Source organism: Peromyscus californicus, unplaced genomic scaffold (genome assembly GCF_007827085.1).
Source record: "Peromyscus californicus insignis strain IS unplaced genomic scaffold, ASM782708v3 Scaffold_14__1_contigs__length_90479793_seg_2, whole genome shotgun sequence".
Lineage (NCBI taxonomy): Eukaryota > Metazoa > Chordata > Mammalia > Rodentia > Cricetidae > Peromyscus > Peromyscus californicus.
The window spans coordinates 42237767-42260290 of NW_026294436.1; the positions used below are offsets into that span (position 1 = coordinate 42237767).

At 41.1% G+C, this 22524-nt stretch overlaps 1 protein-coding gene across 5 annotated transcripts in view; it reads right to left on the minus strand.

The window, feature by feature from the left end:
• Nucleotides 1-22524, minus strand: part of Ralgps2 (Ral GEF with PH domain and SH3 binding motif 2) — a 153201-nt gene that overhangs the window by 87426 nt on the left and 43251 nt on the right. For all 5 annotated transcript variants that reach the window (XM_052737292.1, XM_052737296.1, XM_052737295.1 and 2 more), the window contains exons 5-6: nucleotides 6135-6218; nucleotides 2060-2149 (exon numbers count right to left, since the gene is read on the minus strand). In XM_052737292.1, the coding sequence (XP_052593252.1) occupies nucleotides 2060-2149; nucleotides 6135-6218 (174 nt within the window). The remainder of the gene's footprint in view (nucleotides 1-2059; nucleotides 2150-6134; nucleotides 6219-22524) is intronic.

Sequence of the window (22524 nt, forward strand, 5' to 3'; positions counted from 1 at the left end):
TTGACTTCCTGCCCAGTACTCCTGTTATCCCAGGGTCAGAGTTCAAACTTGCCGTCTTTAGTGCTCCCCTCCACATCTTGTTTTCTCACGTCCAAGACCCTAAATCCTCTGTTTCTAACTCATTCTGGGATGTCGCTCTTTTGTATGCACACATCGAATAGTAGGTTCCACTAATTTCCCAAGAAACCAACTTTACATTTACTGCTGCTAATTCCTCAAAATTTTGTCATACTTCTTTCTACCCTGAAAGTGCTATCTAAATATAAGTCACTTCACAGTTGTCCCAAGCAACCAGGTAAGCCCTATGGTGGACATTTAACTGAAAATCCAAAGGAAGCCAATGAAAACAAAAGAGCAAACATGAAACAGACTATAAGCTTTCACGGGCGATTATACACTCTAGTCATTAAATGGGTGTGCAATAGATGTTTATTAGGGACTGACGACCACCTTAGATTGACATGTGCTAAAACCTGCAGAGGACCTAGAAGGAAAAGCAACTGCAGCTTGTGGGCATGACTGCCTCACGTTTCCGGACGGCAAGCCCCAGCAACAATGTGTCTCGTCAGACATCTTATGTCTGAATCTTTACACATGTTCATTCAGAACGCTGTGGGTTCAGGACCTCTAGAGAACGCTGACTAAAACAGGCACTAAAGGAAAGACCACTTCGAGCCTCTACTACAAGCCGAGTACAAAAGGCAGAGTGTCAGAATAGGGATTTAACAGTAAGGAAAAACAATAAGGAAAACATTAGGGAACTGGGGCTTGTGATAAAAACAAAAACTGTCAAATATAAGTTAGAGTGTGGACAGAAATTAATTTATCTGGTAAGAAAAATGGTAAGACTGTATGAACAAAAACATACAAATAAAAAAAATCTACCAAAGATATCGGAAAAAATATAGAAATTCAGAATCTGTGAGAAAAGTCACTACTTTCTTTAGTTAAAAACTAATGCTTACCTAACTTTTCACAAAGAGTGTTTTTAAAACTCCGTATACCATTTCTGTAAACCTCACATATGTGGAAGGTCAGTCCTGCCACCTAGTGCCACAGAGTGTTAGAATAAGACTGTGTCCACATGTTCAGGGAAATACAGGAAGAACTCGAGCTGCAATTATAGGCAGAACACCTCTGCTTTATTCCACCATCTTTCAATGCACAGTGAGATAAGACCTGTTTATTATAAGGATCATGAAGAATGAACATGGATGTATCATCACGTTTAGTGAAGTTAACCTAAATTTGGAGTTGTTACAGGTTGATCGCAGTATCTTCTTGTGGAAAGCCTGCTCTCTCTGGAATTCTGATTACCCTTGCAGTCAGTCCAGGCTGCTTCTCCTAGTATACTTATTACCGCTGCCTCTCAGTCACTCTTCAGTGCCTTGTTAACAGCATATGTACTGTTCATTTAAACTACAGTCAAGGAGAGTGTGATAGCTCACATCTACAATCTTAGTACTTGGGAATCAGAAGTAGGGGACATAAGTTCAAGGTCAGCACAGTCTACTAAAAAACTGTTTCAAAAATAAAGTCTTAAGATTTATGCAATTTTATTTTATGTATGTAAGTGTTTTGCACACATGTGTGCCTGTGTGCCCATGGAAGTCAGAAGGAGGCATTAAGTTACCAATGGGTGCTAGGAAGTGAGCCTGGGTCCTCTGGAAGAGAGCAAGAGCTCTTAGCCACCAAGTCATCTCTCCAGCCTGTAAAGTCTTATTTTCTAGATAGCTGGTGGTTTATTTCATAATTATAAATAAATAAACAAACAAACAAATAAATAAAACAAAACAAAAAAAGTAACAAAAATTACTATGTATTTTCCAACTTAATCCTACACGGCTTTCTCTATCACCTTCAACACAGTCGGATATTTTACAAATACTGTAATTTACTATACACTAACCCCTGTCTATAAAAGTGGGGCTGTTCAAGAATAAAGGAAAAGGCAGAGAAAAGAGGCACGCAACATACTCAACAGGTCCTATTTCCCAGACTCATCACAGTCACCTGAACCATTTCTGAGTGCGGGTGAGTCAGGACAGAGCACACTCACCTTAGCAGTCTTAATGTAGTGGCTCAGGACCTCCGCTCTTATCTTCAGTGTCTGGGCGTGGAGAATCTCTCTGACAACCCAAAAGCTCACCTGAAAAGAGAAACTAGAAAATAACCAAAGAGCAAGGTCTACCACGATTAAAACTGACATGAAATGCTACTTGATGTTATTTCCCGTGGTTATTTTTTAAAGTGCACTTTCTCCTGCCCTTGACTATGGTTTCTTATGACTAAAAGAAAATTCCATGAAATATAAAACAAAGGCCTCATTTAAAAAGTTTTGTGCTATCTTATATTTCAATGAAGCGTTAATTTAAAAAAACAATTGCCAGAGGCTGACACGAGGGCTCGGCAGGTCAAAAGCTCGTCACTGCAAGGCTGGCGGCCTGAGCTTGATCCCTAGAACGCACGGTGGGAGTAGAAAATCAACTCTGGGTCGTCCTCTCACCCCCAGGTATTCACGACAGCACTCAAACACAAATGAACACACACACACACACACACACACACACACAATTATACACCAACATTCACTTTAATTCATGTACCGCAAAAAAAGAATCTAAGTATTTAGATATAGTTCAAACTTTAATCTCAAAACAAAATGTGGCTAAGAGTCTTAATGAAAGGGTCATGATGCCATAGGCTGTATTTTTTCACTTGAAAAAAGGACAAATAGCTTAGATTTTCCTTGGAATTTCCCCCTGTAAACAGCTGTCATCACGTGTGTATAATTACATGTATTTTGTGAATTTAGGTTAATAAAAAATTACGTATTTTACAAAGTCATTAGAATACCGATTTAAATATATTGAAATAGGAACTTGAGCAAATATAAGCAATTAATTCAAATCTAAGCTCCATAATCAATGACTTAATTAAATTTCACATTAGATACATTTTAAGACAAATATGATTTTAAAAATCCAAATTATTTGTCACTTATATCAAAAGTTGTGCTGTCCATCACACGCCTTGATGAATCTGGGCGGCTTTCATGAAAAGGTTATTAGCAAAGCCGGTTCTGACTTCCAGAATGAAGTCTGAACAGACCACAGAGTGTCTGCCTCAATTGCTGGAATATTCTCCCCGGAGACCCTGAGCTACAGAAGTCCCAACACACTGGGATCCCATGCTAAAAAGACTACAATGGTCCCAGTTAAAGCTGATCATTTCTGAGGATACTGACAAAATACCCATGGATAAGAAACAGTTTGATACAATTAGACTTAAAAAACACCTCTGGTCATCTAAACAAAAAGATAAATTATTTTTCAAGAAAAAGATTATCATCCAACTTTCTAACAGCAACAAACACTCTAAGCCAGAAAAAAAAAAAAAAAAATCAAGGAAAGAAAACGGAATCAAGGATCTTGTGTCCAAAAAAGCTGGCTTTCACCTATAAAGAACACAAGCAAATCTGCTTTCATGCCTCAACTGAGGCACTGTTGTCTAATGAGCTACCTGAGAGCAAGTTTTGAACAATCAAAGTGATGATCGGCATCAACATCGGTGTGAATAAGCTCTGAATGCTTTTTCACAGAGCTAAGATAAAAATAGAGAGCACTCCCTACAACACGCTCAGACGACGCAGAGCTCAGCTATCAAAATGGGCAACGGGGACAGCGAGAGCGCCTGCAAACCTACTGTCTTCCAGTCATGGTGGTGGCCGGCTGTCAGTGCAGGCTCAATATACCTTATTCAAAACAACTTTTAAGCTTTTGGAGTATTTGTATTAACATGAGATGTACTGGGAATGAGACCCAAGTCTAAACACTAAATTCACTTATTAAATTCATACACGCCTCATACACATAGCTAAAAGGCAATTTTATTCAATAGTTGTGAATGCACCTATACCTATATCTTACTGTGACCTATCACATGAAGTCAGGAACAAAAGTCAACTCGTGGTGTCACACTGGTGTGTTTTGGGTTTTTGAGCACTTCAGGCTTGGACTTTCAGATTAGGAATATTCAGTTATTACTATTCTATTCTTAAGACTGGTTACCAAACCAGTACACGGGATAAAACAAGTGACGGGCTACAGGACTGTGTTTCTTGAATACCAGACCTCAGGGTACAGGAGAAAGGACACACAGATACATTACAGAAGAGACAACGGAAAAACCGGGCCCAAGAACCTGAGGTTTCAGTGAGTTCCTGAGATTTCAATGAGACAGCTGTAACACACCTGTCAGCTGAAATGGGACAGTGTGACAACCAAGGGGAGAGAGGAACAGGACATAAACAGAAAACCGCCTGGTTACTATCCGACGATGACGGAACACCAACTCACTATCTTCAGAACTACTAAATCATGATGATGATGACCTTAGACCTTTCCTGCTTCCTTTAAAATGGGTGTCTCGGTAAACAAACTACAGGTACAAAAAACACCAACCCCAAGTGTCTGAGTCACTGTTCTACTGCTGTGAAGAGAACACCATGACCAAGGCTATACTCATAAAAGGAAGCATTGAATTGGGGGCTTGCTTACAGTTTTAGAAGGTTAGTCCATTATCAAGGCAGGAAACATATAGGCATGGTGCTGGAGCAGTAGCTGAGAACTTTACATCCTGATCTTCAGCAGTGGGCAGAGAGAGACACTGGGCCTGGTGTGGGCTTGTGAAACCCCAGTGACACACCTCCTATAACAAGGCCACATTTCCTCATTCTTCCCAAACAGGTCCATTAACAGGAGACCAAGCATGCAAACATATGAACCTATGAGGCCATCCTCATCGAAAGCTCCACACCAAGCATTCCAAATGAGAATTCACCTTCTAATAGCCTCAAATAGGGGCAGGGCATGGTGGTGCACACCTTTGATCCCAGCACTCAGGAGGCAGAGGCAGGTGGATCTCTTTGAGTTTGAGGCCAGCCTGGTCTCCAAAGCGAATTCCAGGACAGCCAGAGCTACAAAGAGAAACCCTGTCTCAAAAAACAAAAACAAAACACCAAAATTTAAAAACCAGAAAGACCTAGTGTTAGGGATTCAAGTTTAGATGATATAAATACAAGAACTTAAGGCAGTGTCAGCCGTAAGTCTGTCTGGAGAATCTTGCACATGTGCAGCAAAAGACTCAATGTTCACAGCAACACTCTCCACAAAGGCAAAAACTCAGAAAACATTCTATTATCAAGGGTAGATGGATTTAGCCTAGGAAGAAGTGAAAATCAATGAGTAAATGAATTAGAGCTACTTGCACCACATTCACGCCTCCAAGAACCATAATTAATGAAAGTGTCCACAGGAGAGCTTGTGCATCATGTGACGGTACATTTCACAAAGATGGAAAGCAAGCGTGGCTATACAATTTCTTTCTATAAATACAGTTATTTCTGGTATATCTATGAGAAGTATGAAGTTAAAAAATAAAAATAAAAACTGAGAGCCGGTGTGGTGTTGTACAACTTTGATCCCAGCACTCAGGAGGCAGAGACAGGAGGATTTCTGAATTCAAGTCCAGCCTGGTCTACAGAATGAGTTCTAGGACAGCCAGGAATACACATAGAAACCGTCTCAAAAAAACTAACTAAATAAATAAATAAATAAACAAACAAATAATACTTGAAGCTAGGCATGGTGGCACATGTCTACAATCGCAGCACTCAAGAGGTAGAGGCAGGAGGATCAGGAGTTCAAAGTCATCATCAATACACAGCAAGCAGGGTTAGACCCTGCCTCAAAAATAGATAGATAGATAGATAGATAGATAGATAGATAGATAGATAGATAGATAGATAGATACATAAATAGGACAGGCCAGGAAGATGCCTGGGGGTAAAGTGCTTTGCTGCGCAAACAGGAAGACCTGAGTCTGGATCTCAAGCATTCATATAAAAAGCTGGGGAGTTGTTGGGTGAGGGTGGGAAGGTCCGAAAACACAGGGCTTACTGGTCAGCCAGCACAGTCAATCCCTATGTTCCAAGTTCAGTGACAGACCGTCTTAAAAATGGGGTGCTGATGACATTCAATACAAGGAGACACTAGACGTTAATCTCTGGCTTCCACAGAGTATGGACAATCAGGCACAGCCTCGCCCCTCCTCACCCGATAAACAAAACTTACATGATTAAATCTTCTTGTGAAAGCAACTGCATTTGGTGCAGAACTATATTTTTCTTTTTTATTCCATCCACAACTTGAAAGCTCCTAGAAGATTAAAATAAAAATGAAGTATAAATTAAATGTAAGAAATAGCTCAGTTTTCTTATATTAGGGAATTGAAACATTAAAGACTGTGTATGTTCTTTTCTGGAACAACCAATAAGAAAGAATGTCTAACAAATACTAATTATTCTGTAAAAACTAAAAACAAATTTTATTAGATTATATGCATAAAATTACTGTCTAAAAGAATATGGGCAAACTTGAATTTCACAGGCAGAGTATGAAGGAATGTTTTCTGAGAGATAAAGTTGAATATCCCATAACACATAACAAATACTACTGACTGTCAAACCCATTCAATCACTCAAAGGCCCACAATTAGCTTTTTCTTTCTTCCTTTTTACACTTGTATGGTGTGGTTTATGTGTGTGCACGTGTTTTGGGCTTGCTAATGAGAATGTGGATGTATAGGCCAGAGGCCGACATTGGTTTTGTTTTTCAATCATTCTCCACCTTATTTTTTGAGATGGTCTCCCACTGAACCTGGAGCTCCCATTTTAGCCAGACTGGCCTGGCCACAACCAGCCATTCCCAACCCCAGGTTCCGTCTGTCCCTTTTTCCACCACCCACTAAGTGCTCAGGTTTACAGACAGGTGCTACTGGTCTGATTTTTCACACCAGTGCAGGGGATTCAAAGTCAGGTCCCATGAGCCAACTCCCAGCCCCACAATTAAGGTTTTAAAAATCTCGCTCTTTGACCTGACAGTTGTTGACTTCAGGTATTTGAAGATACCGATAATAAAGAAGTTCTTGATCACACCAATGGTTTAAGAATAGAATTCAAGTGGCTCAAGATCTTGTATTAAACTTTTTAAAAAAAAATTTATACTAGTGCCCTCTACTTGAAATAAACCATTCTGTGTTGGAGAGATGGCTCAGCAGTTATGAACATTTGCAGATCTTAAAAAAAGACCTAGGTTTGATAACCAGCACCCACATGGTACTCATAACTGTCTGTAAAGCCAGTTCCAAGAGATCCAATGCCCTCTTCCGGCCTCTTTGGGCACCAGGTACTCAAGTGGTATATAGATGTGGATTCAGGCAAAACATCTTTCCACATAAAATTAAAAAAAATAAATAAAACCAAAATATGTGAGTCCTTTATAATTATAAATGCAGGCTGCAAAGTACAGTACAATAGATGTACTCTTTGTGATACAAAAGAAATCACACTTTTCTATCACTTTACAACTTCTGCCTCGCTGCTTCAAAATTATGATTATTACCTCCATATCTTACTGGATGTTAATGAAGCACACACATGGCTAATGAATGTCACCTTTAAAAATATTCTGATAGCTGTATGTTAATAGAAACAAATTCCTCTGAATTTAAAGGGGAGTTTCTGTCCACAGATTTCAAGTCCATCAGAGGGTTCTACAATACAGCAAAAGCCATCCAAGAAAGGAACCACAGAAAAAAAGGAAAAGAACCCTTTGGGTAGGCAACAAAAGGAATCTGAGAAAGAAAAAGATGTCTTAAGTACTCTAGATAGATGAGAAAAGTTATTTTCCCTGTCATATTTTGTTAAGAATATGTTTGTGCAGATAACTGTGTATTTCCTTGATTTCTTTATCATATAGTATAACATCAATTAGGAGAGTATCAGTGGTTATTGATTTTAATTTTTGAGATACTAAAAGAATGTTCCTCAAGGGACATTGCCACCTGTTCTAAAATTTATAATGCATTTGCAGTTGTATGTGGGATAGCTGTATCATGTTAGATGTAATTATTACCTGGTTGTTATTTTTATTTGGAAATTAAGCATGATATAAGGAGATCTATTTTGTGTGAAGCTGACAAGGGGTGGACTTGTGATGGATATTCTTTGTGTCAACTTAACTACATCTGTAATGAACTAAAATCTAAGCAACTAGGTATACCAGTGAGGGATTTTTCTCAATTAAATCACTTGACATGGAAAGATCTACCTTTAATCCAAATCTTCTGAGGTGGGAAGAGCCACTTGAATCTGGGCCCCACCTTCTGCTGGCAGCCTATGTAAAGAACATGAAGAAGGGAGCTTCGGCTCTTTGCCTGCCTGCCCTCACTCTCAATGGCAAGTCCAGTCCTTCACCGGCATTAAAGGCTATTTCTTTGGGATTCCAACATATACTGAAGACCAGTCAAGACATCCAGCTTATGGACAGAACAATTCCTGAATTCTTGAACTTTCCACTGGTAGACAGCCACTGTTGGGCTAGCTGGACCACAGCCTGTAAGCCACTCTAATAAATACCCTTTCAAGACAGAGATGGATGGATGGATGGATGGATGGATGGATGGATGGATGGATGGGTGGGAGGGAGGGAGGGAGGGTGGATAAATTGATTCATTCAATCTGTTCCTCTAGAGAACTCTGACTAATACAACACCCACTTGGCAAAACTCACCAAGATACTAATTTGACATTAACTAAGAATCCATGTGTTAACATCTAAATAACAGGAACCTTAAGAGATCCAAGAAAATAGCAATTCAAGAAAATGGCTTAAAGATAACAATTGACCTTCCTATGGCTCAGTACATAGATGAAGTGTGTGTGTGGGGGGGGGGGGGGGGGCAAAGCAAGGCATCCAAAGAGAGAGGACCCTGGAGACAAAGATTAAAACCAACAACAAAAAACTCAAGTACAAATTACCTTGAGAGAATGCTATTAGGCAACTGAGAGCAACAACTTCAAAGTGGGGTGAGAGGTTTTAGTAGGTAAAGCTGGAGGTGGAGGCCTCGGTAGGTAACACCGCTTACTGCCTGCCTTGAGTTCAATCTCACACGGTAGAAAAGCCCGCGTGTTGTCTTTTGATTTCCACAAGTGCTTGTGGCATGCACACACCTAAGTGTGTGTATGCCCATGTGCATACACACACACACACACACACACACACACACACACACACCACATACAATATAATTTTTTCAAAAGACAGAAAGTGGGGGAGAAAGGAAGGAGGGATAGAGTAAAGTCAAAGGGAGCAGCTGGGGACATAGCTTGGTAGTAGAGCCTATGCCCAGCACCCGTGAGGCCCTGGGTTCAGTTCTCAACACCAATAAAGAAAAACAGAAGATGTAAGATCTCCAAACTGAGCAACCACCATAGGAGAAATGTAATTGGGAACCCCCTGATTAACTGTAAAGAGTAATCCTGGGATCTTAGGAAGAGTCAAGAGCAGAGGTTAGCAAGTCCGTGAGAGGAGGGAAGAGTCGAGGAGGGCAGGATGCTGGCAGTAGGGGACAGAGTGACCGAAAAGGACAGACAGCAGGAGGGAAGCTCCACGAGGAAGAGCTGTTTCTAGAATGTGAGGCAGGACAGGTCTTCGGGCACAATAAAACATCACGGACATTCACAGCACCGACAACACCTTCCTATTAGATGCCATCAAGATGCACCTGCAGGAAAACTCAGGGAAAAGGTACGGGGATTCTCTGTACAGGTTTTGCAACTTCCCATAAATCTTTAACATTTGTACTACTTTTTTACAACTTCCTATGTGCTATAATTTAAAAACTGACATTAACAAACCCACTTAATGGATCACAAAGCTAGAACTGCATTAGAACTCACCACTTTCTTCTTAAATCCTGACCTGCATTTATAGCTGCCCAGACTTTAAGGAATTTTGACATGCTCTACCTTACCTCCCATCAGCCCCTTAATTTCTATGTGAGAGGAAAATCCCCCTGTCTTGAGGGACAATAATATGCCACACGAGGTGGGGCAGACGGTTCAGCTGGTAAAGTACCTGCCATGCCAACCTGAAGATCCAAGTTCAACGCCAGCTTCCAGGAAGGCACTGCAGCAGGTACCTACTTGAAAACAATAGAGTGCAGGGGGCCAGAGATGACACGGCAGTTAACAGCACTTCCTGATCTTGCAGAGCACCTGGGTTCAGTTCCCAGCACCAACATGTCAGCTAACAACCTTCTGTAACTACAGTTCCAGGGGATCGGACACCCTCTTCTGGCCTTTATTGGCACTGCATGTACATGGTGTACAGACAAAACACCCATACACATAAAAACAAAGTGCAGAGCAAAGCGGGGGCCATCTGCTGTTGACCTCTGGCCTCCATCCGCTCGCACACTTAGGCAGTACAGGGAACTTAGGTAGAAGACGCCAACAGCATGTCCTAACTTACTTCACTAATATAGATCAATTTGAAAAAGTATTTGTGAGAGGAAGTCTTGCTACACAGCCCAGGCTAGCCTTGAACTCACTGCAATTCCCCTGCCTCAGTCTCCCAAGTGCTAGGATTATAGGCAGGCACCACCATATCCTGCAAATGTTTTCTTCTTTTCTTTCTCTTCTCTCCCTTCCTTCCAAAAAACAGCTTTCAGAACCATTCTATGACGTACAGGTCTACAGTCTCCCTGAGTAAACAACTTAGTGTACCAAAGAAGACTATTTGGTGGCTGAGGAGAGCTCAGTCAGTACAGCAAGGGCCTGTTACTCTGCATGCAACCATTTATTCGGCTGTTCTCTTTTTAATCTGGGTACTGTCAGTTCATTTCACAAACTATAATTATCTGACCTCTTCAGAGCAAACCAGGAAGTGGAAAACCTCCCTCTACTTCTTTCCTCTTTTTGTTCAGCTCTAGGGTTTTCCTACAAATAACACTATAGTATCATGCAAGAAATGCGTTTTGCTCTAACTGTCCTCTTTATACTGCAGTACACCTTGGTCACACAGAAGCCTATACTAAAGCATCTCACGCGAACACCACAAAGTTGAAGTGGCTTAGTGACTCGAACAATGCTTTGTAAGGCCTAATTTAAGGCAGACAGGGTTGTTTGGCTGTGATAGGTAAATAAAACTCCTTCTCAGCAAAGACTTAATGAAATCCTGCAGCCCTAACACTAACATTTCTTTTAACATGCCAAACTTGCAATTTTAAGCTCAGCAGGTAAAGAGAATCTTCAAATAATGCCTCAAACATATAAAACAACCTTAATAGCTGCTAAAATGCATTTCAGAATACGCATGGATTCACTGGGAATCATTAACTAGGAAGACCAATTTTCAGTTGCATTTATTTCAGAAGCACAGGGAAGACAAAACCCCACAACTGATGACCACCTACCCTAGGAGAGAATGACTCAATTCACAGGAGTCACAGCTTCTCTTACGTCTTGTAGGTTTGATCTAAATTTCATCTTGGAGGTTCCAACACTCTTAAAAGGACTGTTCTAAGGGTGATGATGTAGGGATACCTATAGATAGAAGAAGAGAAAAGGCCAATATAGACCAGCATGTAGACAGAGACTGAGGGAGAAAAGGAAACAGTGGAATCCCAAAGACGGCTGAGGGAAGTGACTAGGACAGAGGGTGTCCGGGAGAAGGTCACTGCTGCTGAGGTAGCTTTGTGTTCAGAGTGGAAGCTTTAAAGAGATAATGGCACCCCTTTGAACCCAGTTTATATGGCTATAAAGAAGTCACAACTACAGATGAAATGCCATTCATGCTTACATTTGTAATAAAAACAAAAAGACAAAACTGAAACTATGCAACAAGGTAAGTTAAAAATGCTGGCCCTCTTGTCTAAAGTACTCAAGGCTTTCTTACTTCCCTCCTCCCAGTATGTGGGCGCTGCCCCTCTAATGAGATCAGGGATGAAGACAGAAGCTACTTTCTATTTCCACAGATGCCTTCTGTCCTGACTGAAGCCTGCCCTTACCAGTCTAAGAAGCTCAAGGTGAGGAACAGCAGTGATACATACATGGCTGTGTCCTGCTTCTATCAGAACGCCTACATTACTCTAGTGTACAAGGCTTTTCCCAGCTTCCATTCTCTCACCAAGTCCACAATTTGCTCACATTTTAATGCAATGATAATTTTTATTGAAACAGGATAATATTTCTGTTAGAATTTTGTATGTTGCTAGAATTATAGTCTTTGGGCAGTCACAAAAATATCTGCACAGAAAGCCTTTTACACATCTAGAAAGAAATATGTCAAAAGATAAATTTTTCAGAAATATTTTAGTAAGATTGATAATTAGCTAGTAAGTGTTTTCCCTAACTTGGCCAGCATTCTCCCACAATTTTTAGTGTGTCAGATGAGGCTCCCTTATTCCCAGCAGATAATGTGTGTTCACTGATAATTTGGAATATCCACTGGAAGACTAGTTCTAGGACCTCCCTCAGATTAAAAACAAAATCATAAAAACTGTGAGACTTGTGTACAATCTATGCATGTCCTCCATTATACTTTCAACCACCTCTAGTTTACTTATAACATCTAACACAATGCACCTGCAGGTCTGCTCAGCCCTATGCCATACTGAAATGCATAAGTATTAATGATAAATAGTATTAACTCTACTACAAAAGTCTTAAATAAACTTACATTCCCAGTGACAGTGAGGTGTTAGCAATGGATCATGTTTTAACTTACACAGGTTAATTATATGCCTTATATGAAAGGCTTAGGCAACAAGTATTTTACATTTGGTTTTCCGATTCTGGAAGGTACCTAATCTGCCAACAGAAAATATAAAAAACGAAAACAAAAACAAACCTCGAAACTCTTTAAGATCTCAGGTTCAGACTACTGAGCTATGGCACTGAGCAAAATCAGGTAAAGAAGTCTGTACGTGCACAGTACAGACAGATCTGTTTTTTCCAAATATTTCTGCTCTGTGATTGGCTGGAATTTAAGTGTGGAATGTTTGTTAGTAAAGTTTTGGGTAGACCTTGTCCTTAAGAATACTTGAGAATCCCGTGTGGTAGTCTGAATGAGCTGTCCCCCATATGGCATTTGAATGCTTGGTCCTCAGCTGGTGGCTGTTTGGTAAGGATTAGGAGGTGTGGCCTTGTTGGGGGTGTGTCCCTGGGGAAGGGCTTATGGTTTCAAAAGCTTCCAGCTATTCCCAGTGAGTGTTCTGTTTCCTTTGTGCACCTCAATGTGAGCTCTCAGCTGCAGCTACTCCAAATGCCAGCTTCCACCTGGCTTTCTGCCATGGTGGTGGTGGGCTCCTATTCCTCTGAAACCCTAAGTCCCAATAAAAACCCTTCCTTCTGTAAGTGGCCTTGATAATGTTTTATCACAGCAACAGACACCTTGTAAGAGGAACCATTATCTAGAGAAATGACTATAATGCAGATTTCAAATACAATTCAACCATTCATTAAGGCTTCCAGAAATATTAGAGAGTCACTACCGGATTCTAAGTTAGCTTTCTAGTATAACTCACCCTGCACTGAGTGACACAAAACTCACCCTCAAATTCCACTAGCACAATAAATGCAGCGATGACCTCAGAAGAATACGAGCTTTGTAGAACACCAGAGAGCCCACAATAGACAAAACTACTCCAATCCTATAATGTAGTGGGATGGGTATAGAAGTATGCCACGGGGGTAGGGAGTAAGCTCTCAGTGCTTTGAGCTTGCAGTTCAAGATATGAGCCCTCAGCTTCCCACTCCAATAGTCACACCTGCAGCTTGCTGCCAATGCTTCTCCCTCCAGACAGATTCTCAACCCTCTGGAACCGTAAGTCTAGATAAACTCCTTCTGTAATTCTTTAGTCATGGAGTTTTATCATAGCAACAAAAAAATAATTAATCTGATGGAAAACTTTCAGAATACAGTTAGAGCTCTTCAACGTGAGAAAACTCATGGAGAGAGGCCCTACGGATGTGTAAGAGCTTTCTTCATGATCCAAAGAGAAATCATACCTTTGAAATGAGATCTATGTATATGAGAGAAACTTTAATAATAGCTGAGCACCAGAAATTAATGAATGTATAAAGCCCTCTAGCTAACTTTTTGTTCTTAATCAGTACTAGAAAACTCAGCCTTAGAAAAGAAACCTGAAAATACTCTATATTGGGGGGTTAGGGGGGACGACCCACCTCTGTCCACAGAAAAGAATGTCACTTTAACGTCACATTAAAGGTGTGCACCTTTAATCCCAGCACCCGGGAGGCAGAGGCAGGTGGATCTCTTGAGTTCAAGGCCAGCTTGGTCTATAGGGCAAGTTCCAGGACAGCCAGGGCTACACAGAAAAACTCTCGAAAAACAAAACGAAACAACAACAACAACAACATCACATGGCACTAGTGACAGACTTTAGTAGAAATGGCTCCAAGCATGATAAGAAATGGGAAATGATTAACAGTCACTGTTTCAGTTGGCCACTAAACAAGAGACCAAGTTTCCTGCCACTGTATGCAGACCTCTAATGAGCATATGACTTGTGGTGGACCCTCTACTGCCACTTCTGAAGACAGCTGTGGTTCTGATGGAAGCACTTCTGACAGCTCTGACTACGTGTAACTGCAGCTCCAGTTCAGAAATCGCCCACTCTGGAACGACGCAAAGATCTGGTAGTTTCAAGTACTCTGTCCCACCGCAGGTTAAAAACACCTTTTTAAAAGTCGAAGATGGGGAACATATTAGTGGCACAAGTCATGAGCTGCAAAGCTGAAAAAAAATTACAAGTCTTCTGGCTCCTTGTTCTAATAACGTTAGAAACTTTGTTTCGTAATTCAAAGTACAAAGTAAGTGAAATGAAATGCTTAAAAGTTTAGTTGGGCTGGAGGGACGGCTAAGTGGTTAAGAGCACTTACTGCTCTTGCAGAGAACTCGGGTGGGTTACCAGCATCCACATGGTCTGTAACTCCAAGTGCTGTACTCTGGTCTGCACAGGCACTGCACACACGTTACAGATACATACATGCAGGCATCACACACATAAAATAAAAACAAAAATTATGGAGTACTGCCATTTCCCTGTCTTTGCTTGATAGAAATGTCTCCACTTTGTCATGCCTTCCCTGACATGATGTACTAAACCCTCAGAAACTGAACTAAACAAAACAGGTCCTTTCTCCATTGAAAGAGAGAGGGCGGAGGCAGGGAGGGAGGGAGGGAGGGAGGAAGGGAGGGAAGGAGGGAGGGAGGGAGGGAAGGAAGGAGGGTGGGAGGGAGAAGAGAGGGAATGTACTTAGCATCTAGGGGTAAAATGTCTCAGTGTGTACAAGGCCTTGAGTTCGTTCCCCAGCCCTATTTTAAAATTAAAAATAGAGAATTTATTTAACTGCGTGCTGGACACAGCAACAGAGCCAGGGCAGGTGGCAGTGAAACGTGCTGAGGGAGAAGAGAACAACTGTGAGGAGAAGGCCCTGCTAACATGGGGGCAGAAGATGGATGAGTCACAACATCCCTCACAGCTTGGGTCACCAAGTCACCACGTTCGCCATCACTAAGGGGTATGGACTAGCAGGGAGAACAGTAAAATCCTGACTCTGTATGACAGAGATCACAGTGGTGAGGGAATGTGAATAAATCATATGACATTAGCCACAGGCGGCCCTGCATACCAGTCCTTTACATAAATGAGGCAATCCCTGCATATAATTCACAAGCGTCCTCCATTTACTTTAAACAATGCCTAGACTACCTATAATACAATGTACATGTCATGTCAACAGTTTCTAGACCCATTTTTTTTCCAGATATTTTTTATCCAACTTTGGTTGAGCCTACAAATTAGCAGCTAATGCCAAAATGCTTGCTTGGCATACACAGGGTGGGATTACAAGGGCCAGCTATAGACAAAAGATGAACTTTCACATGAAAATTAAGTATGTGTAGAATTTGTATAACACTATATGTAGAATTCAAATTTGGAACAGACAAAGGAAAATAAATACAGTTGTTTAAGCTCAGAGATAACCACTAGCTTAAGTTTAACAAGAAAGCCCTTCACTCCTTAGTGAGATTAGTATTTTAACTCTGTATCTAAGTAATACATATCACTTTAGGCTAATAAAAAAGCTAGTAGATTACATTAGCTATTCTCACAGCTTCAAGTTTTCTGAAATGTAATATTTCAGAAACTATTCAGTGGTATTCAATAACTGTAAAGATGTTTGTGCTCTACAGCCCAGTGACCAATACACATAAGTCACGTATGCAGATGGCTGCTAGCCAACAACGCTGAGCGTGAAAAGCAAGCCGAACACAAACGCAATGCAGGGTCACTATATCCACATGTGAAAACCTGACACCTGAAACAACATGTTCTTAAGCAATAGCTACACTCGGGAAAACACGAGCAACTAGATAGGAATAATACAGTCTATTACTGGACGGTGTTCTTCTGGGTGGGAAGTACAGAAAGGCTTTACCAGGACAGGCTAGCACACAGAAATTTATCTTACCGCTCTTGCAGCCTTGTTATATGTCTTTTATATTTCATAATAAAATAACAAGCATTCTTCTGCCATACAACACACCCTATATACGCTGGCAGATTGTAAGTAATCTTGTGATTCAGCAAAATCAATCTCCAACAAGAACATTTCGGTGTTACATTTCTCCCAATAGTTATTTCTACCAATCTGTTCAAACTTCTGCTCTTTGAATCTTCCCTAAACATTACATTCAGTTTTTTATTCTAAACATTGAGTTCTTACTAAAATCCAGACAAAACAGTATACAAGAACTGTCAGTCTCCACCTGTATGGAGCTTCAAATCAAGGGAGGGAAGCCCAGCCAAACGGCGTAAGATCAAGAACAGCACGTGTGACTGCCCACCCCTAGACACACCAGTATCCACACCACACCAGTTTCCCTCCCAGACGGTTGCCTGCTGCCCTGCCATCTCTTTTTGGCAGTTCCCATACATCTTACACAGGGCTCTTCTTTATGTACTTCCTGGCAATCCTACCCATATTTTATTTACTTGGGCATAGGGGATTGAACCCAAGGCCCGGCGGTAAGCACATAGTCTACAACTATCCTCAGCCCTTACGTGCACCCCAAATAGCAGCTCTACACTGATACCTTTTAAATTTACACTTCCTGCTCAGACTACAAACACATGCCAGTATACACTGCCCGGCTGAACTGTCTCCTTGGAAAAGTTTCACAGGCACGTAAATTAATAATGTCCACAGTCCACTCTTGCCCTTACCGCCCAATCTGCTGCTCGTGCCTGGTCCAGCACTGCACACTTACTCTGTATGCGGCAGCGGTATAATTCTGACATTGTAATTTCTCACTCCAGAGAAGAACAGCTACTCGAACTTGATGTTAGATAACAACTCCGTGCCCCCGACTCCCCTTGCATACACAGTGTGACAAGTTTTCCCTATCTTTCCACTCACACACTAATGCAAGCACATGTCATCTCAAGTTTTCTCCTCGACTCATCCTTCTTACTTCCTGCCCGTCCTCCCCAGCTACGCTCACCTCCCTACCAACAGCTGGAGCTACTTGAAGTCTAAATCAGAATGTTATCTTCCGTTCAAAATGCTCCAATGATGGCCTGGAGAGGACTCGGTGGTCAAGAGTATGTACTGCTCTTGCTGCAGAGGACTGGGGTTTGATTCCTAGCATCCATATCAGACACCTCACAGTCACTTGTTAACTCTGACACTAGTGGATCTGACACCTTCCTCTGAACTCCATGGGCTTACACTTACATCAACACACACAACCAAAACAAACAACTCCTCCAATGGCTTACCACCTTCATCAGAGTAACCGTCTCCAAGGTAACATACCCATCTCCTCACTCAACTGTCGTCTCTTGTACACAGCCCTTTCACCTAGCTTAGAACATAATCCACTACCCAACGCTCACCTGTTCTGGACTAGAACACATTTCCCTAAAACATCCTAATAAATCGATTCCCAACCTTCCTAATGCTACAACCCTTCAATACAGTTTCCATGTTGTGGTGACCCCCAACCATAAAATCATTTTCATTGGTACTTCGTAATTGTAATTTTTGCTTCTGTTATGAATGTACATATCTGTGTTTTCCAATGGTCTTAGGTGACCCCTGTGAAAGGGTCATTCAACCCCAAAAGACGTCATGAACCACTGTCCTCAAGGTATGCAGTCTCACCTCCTTAAGAATTCTGCTTCTCTTCCAGGAAAGGCGCAAAACTATACAGAGAAACCCTGTCTCGGAAAACCGGAAAAAAAAAAAAAAAAAGAATTCTGCTTCTCAGCCAGGCAGTGGTGGCGCACGCCTTTAATCCCAGTACTTGGGAGGCAGAGACAGGTGGATCTCTGTGAATTGAGGCTAGCCTGGTCTACAAAGCGAGTTCCAGGAAAGGCACAAAGCTACACAGAGAAACCCTGTCTCAAAAAAAAAAAGCAAAAAACAAAAACAAAAACAAAAACAAAAAAAAGAATTTTGCTTCTCAGTGAAGTCTTCTTGATGATCCAGTCTAGAACTGAAACCCCTCTACCTCATGTCCTCTGCTCCTCTCTCCCTTTATTTTTCACATAATACTGTTTAGCTCACCTCACTGGAATGTACAATCTGTGGGGACAAATTTCAGTGAGTGTTTACCGCTGGATCTCCAGCAACTAAACAGTGCTAACACGCACCAGGCACTCGGTACACTTACTGCATTACACTATAAACACTGTCGGATGACAAGTAAAAGATGTTAGGAGAGCCTGGAGAAAAGCCAAAAGTCTAACTTCACCTGACAGCTCAAGGAGGAAGAGGTAGTTAAGCCTGAGAGGCACAGGCTCGGTGATGAAAACGTGTTCAGAAGCAAGAAAAAGGCAACATGGTGAAGAGATTCACAGGTCCTGTTGGCCTGGTTTTCCTTCATCCTCAAAGCAAGTGAAACCACTGAGGTGGTCTGAGCAGGAGTCATGTGAGCACATTTTCAATGTTACTTGCCATGGCTACCTGATAGAGAACAGACCCCAGCGGTCAGAACGGAGCAGAAGCTCACTGTGAGGGTCTATCTGTACTGTCAGTGGAATGGATTTCAAGTCATCAGAAGATAGCGTAGCACATGTCCAGGTGTGTCTACGAGGGTTTTCTAACAATGATTAACTAAAAGACCCACCCACTCTGAATGAGGGAAGCACCATACCATGGGCTGAGGGGCCAGCTGAGTGCTGGCATTCCCCTTTCTCTGCTCTAAGGCCTACAAGATATCAACTACTTACTTTGTTCTGCCATGCCTTTCCCACCATGCAACCATGCACTCAAATATTTCCTCCAGGAAGTGGTTCTGCTGGGTATTTGGGCACAGGAACAAGAAAAGTGACCGGTATACACATAGATCAAGTGAGCAGGCACTGCTGTGATTCAGTGGAGAAAGGATGGTTTCTCAGACCGGGGTGCTGACCATAGAAAAACTAGGTATTTATGAAGGCAGAAGATGATTGACAGAGCTGGGTACAGTAGTGGACCCTATAACCCCAGCTCTTAGGAGGCGGAGAAAGGCTACCAGTTCCCGGTCTGTGTCTTCAGCTATATACACGAGTTCGAGGCCAGCCTGGGCTACCTAAGACCTTGTCTCAAAAAGAGTGGGGGAGTGGGAGTCAAGAGGACTGTGCTCAATTTACTAAAGAAATGAAGTCAAGGGAAATTTGAAGGTTCCAAAGTATTGTCAATGTCCAAAGGGAAATAATAAATCCTCTCAAAACATAAATCTACGTCTTCAAGAAACAACCTAGTGTACAATGTCTAAGTCTTAGTCATAAATCCTACAGAACACCTCAAAGGGAGCTACTCCAGGTAAAAACATGCAGTAATCTAAAGGCAACTCTGGGATCAGAAAACAGCATAAGGAAAAAGTATAAAATATCTCAATAAAAATCTTATGCTGATTACAAGCTGAAATACTTTGGATGTTGTAGGTTAAGTAAAATCACCTATTGATTTCACCTATTCCTTTTTACTTTATAATGCACAGTTAAATAAATGATACTAGATTTCCACGGCTTATCATGAGTCAGGTAAAACAGCAATAATAAATTATTTTAGTCAAAAGAAAAATGATTCTTAGAAGACTTAAACTTGGGGGGGGGGGGGGGTAATTTTTGTCAATTTGGCGCCCAAACACGATGGCAGTATCCATCTAAAACCTGACAGAACTTACTAAAACAGAGCTAAGAGCAGCTTCCTAGTTCATATGTCTCATGTGGCCACAGTCACGGTACAGAGATGCTGTGGTACAGAGACGCTCTGGCATTTGAGCTTGAGCACAGGATGGCAGATTCCCACTGAGGTACACAGAGGTGTCTCCAAGCTGCGTAATGCACTGCATGGTGGATTTAGCTTTTGCTAGTACAGACCAAAAAAAAATAAAAAAGGCTTCTAGGCTACAGGCTGCTTGATGGAGGCACAGACTCACTGCTTCCCAAAGTTGGCGGTGAGCACGGCTCCCAGAGCACCTCCGCCATGTTGGGAAGCTGAGGAGGGCAGAGTCTGCAGCCAAGGCTGCGGCTTTCGCCCTAGTCATGCAGCTTAACAATTTAAAATCTCTTCTGGCCAGAAAAGGATTACAGATACACAATAAGACAGACTCAGATGGAATAATCCTCTAAACAGTTTACAATGTATGTAAAAGGTACAAAGGCGTGACAGAGAGAAGAGAAAGGATACAGATAGTCATAAAAATAAAGTCTTAAAAAATAATACATTATTTAATTTTTAAGACTTTATATAATAAAAAATATAATAAGCCACATAAAGATGGAAATTACACAGAGAATCTGGATTATGTTATCTTTGGAATTTTTAACTGAAGAAAGACATTTGATTATAAAGGCTGCTGAGTTAAAGCTATATATATATTTTAAAAGGTTATCTTGACTTCCAGGTTAATATGGTTCCATCAAGGAAAACCTCCTAAGAGGTCTCCAGATGATCCAACATTCAAAACAGCTTCAAGACAACTGGCTGAGATAATCCAGCCTCATAGACTACTCTAGTCAGGACAGATTAACAGCGCCCCCAATCAGCAGGAAGTAGCCTAAAACACTATGCCCACATTCCCAAAAAATGGATTATGGATGTTTGTCTTTGTTTAGGTTGATTACAAATTGTTAATGGTCATAGTCAAGTTCTTTCTAAAAAAAGAAGAAAAGAGAAGATATAAAAATGATGAGAGCTGGCGATGGTGGCGCACACCTTTAATCCCAGCACTCGGGAGGCAGGGGCAAGCAGATCTCTGTGAGTTCGAGGCCGGCGTGGTCTACAAATGAGTTCCAGGAAAGGCACCAAAAACTACATGGAGAAACCCTGTCCCGGGGGGAAAAAAAAAGATGAGAAAAAACGAATATTACTGAATCTACTTTAATCCAAAAAACAACTGTTAAATCTCAAAACACTTTAGTATAGATTTTGGTTTATTAATACAAATTTAAGATCAATTTTGTTATACTTTATGTTTATTTCTATTCTTTTTTTTTTTTTTTTTTTTTTTTTTGGTTTTTCGAGGCAGGGTTTCTCTGTGTAGCTTTGCGCCTTTCCTGGAACTCGCTTTGGAAACCAGGCTGGCCTCAAACTCACAGAGATCCGCCTGGCTCTGCCTCCCAGTGCTGGGATTAAAGGCATGTGCCACCACCGCCCGGCTTATTTCTATTCTTGTTTAAGGCTATTATGTTTATGTAATTCATTTAAAATTGTAAGATATAAGTAAGAAATACAGATTAATAGTCATCTATGATAAACTTAAAGTCATGTCAGTGAGTTTTTTAGATATATAAAGATATATTTCAATTAGATAGTTAATCTTCAAACACTTCAAAGACCTACAGAATATGGCATTTAAAATGTTTTAAGAACTTAAGACTTTTCTGGACAGTGAGACACGTCTGCTTCTGGCAGCACCAATTACTTCAAAGAGGATAATGGGCATCAAAAAACTCATTATGTAGTTTGCTTTCTTTGTGGCAAAAGTTAGCCACTAGGCAGAAAAATGCCCTTGCTTCGACTGCTTTACAGGACGTTATATAAACTGGACATGCAGGACCCATAGGAAGATGACCACTGAACTTTGCAAGGCAAGATGGTCCTTCAGGTTTCTGCTTCGCAGAAGAAACTGCCAGACATTCTACAGGACATGGGGAGAAGCAGCTGACGAACTTTGCCAGAATGGGTGGAACAGTTCTTAAAATTTCCTACTTCACTAAAAGCTATGCCAGAGACTCTAGGAACTTTGGATGACTGTCCAGACAGCCAGCTGTCTCTGTCCTTCCTAGAATTATGGAAGTTGCTTGCTATGCACTTCCTGTTTACTTGGGTAATACTATATCCTTCTGGGGTCTTTGATGGAGTTGAAGACTAGATAGTTATAATTATAGTTTTCCTTAGTCATGATAAAAGGTAAATTAGATATGAAACTTTAGACTCACAAATATAGGATAGATGATAAAATATTTTCTTTAATTTTGCCACATACAAATAGACTAGATATTGTAACTATAATTTTTGCTTGATAACTTTTGTTATATACATAATTTTACTATGTTAAAGTTAAAACCTTCCTTTTTGATTAGACAGAAAAGGGG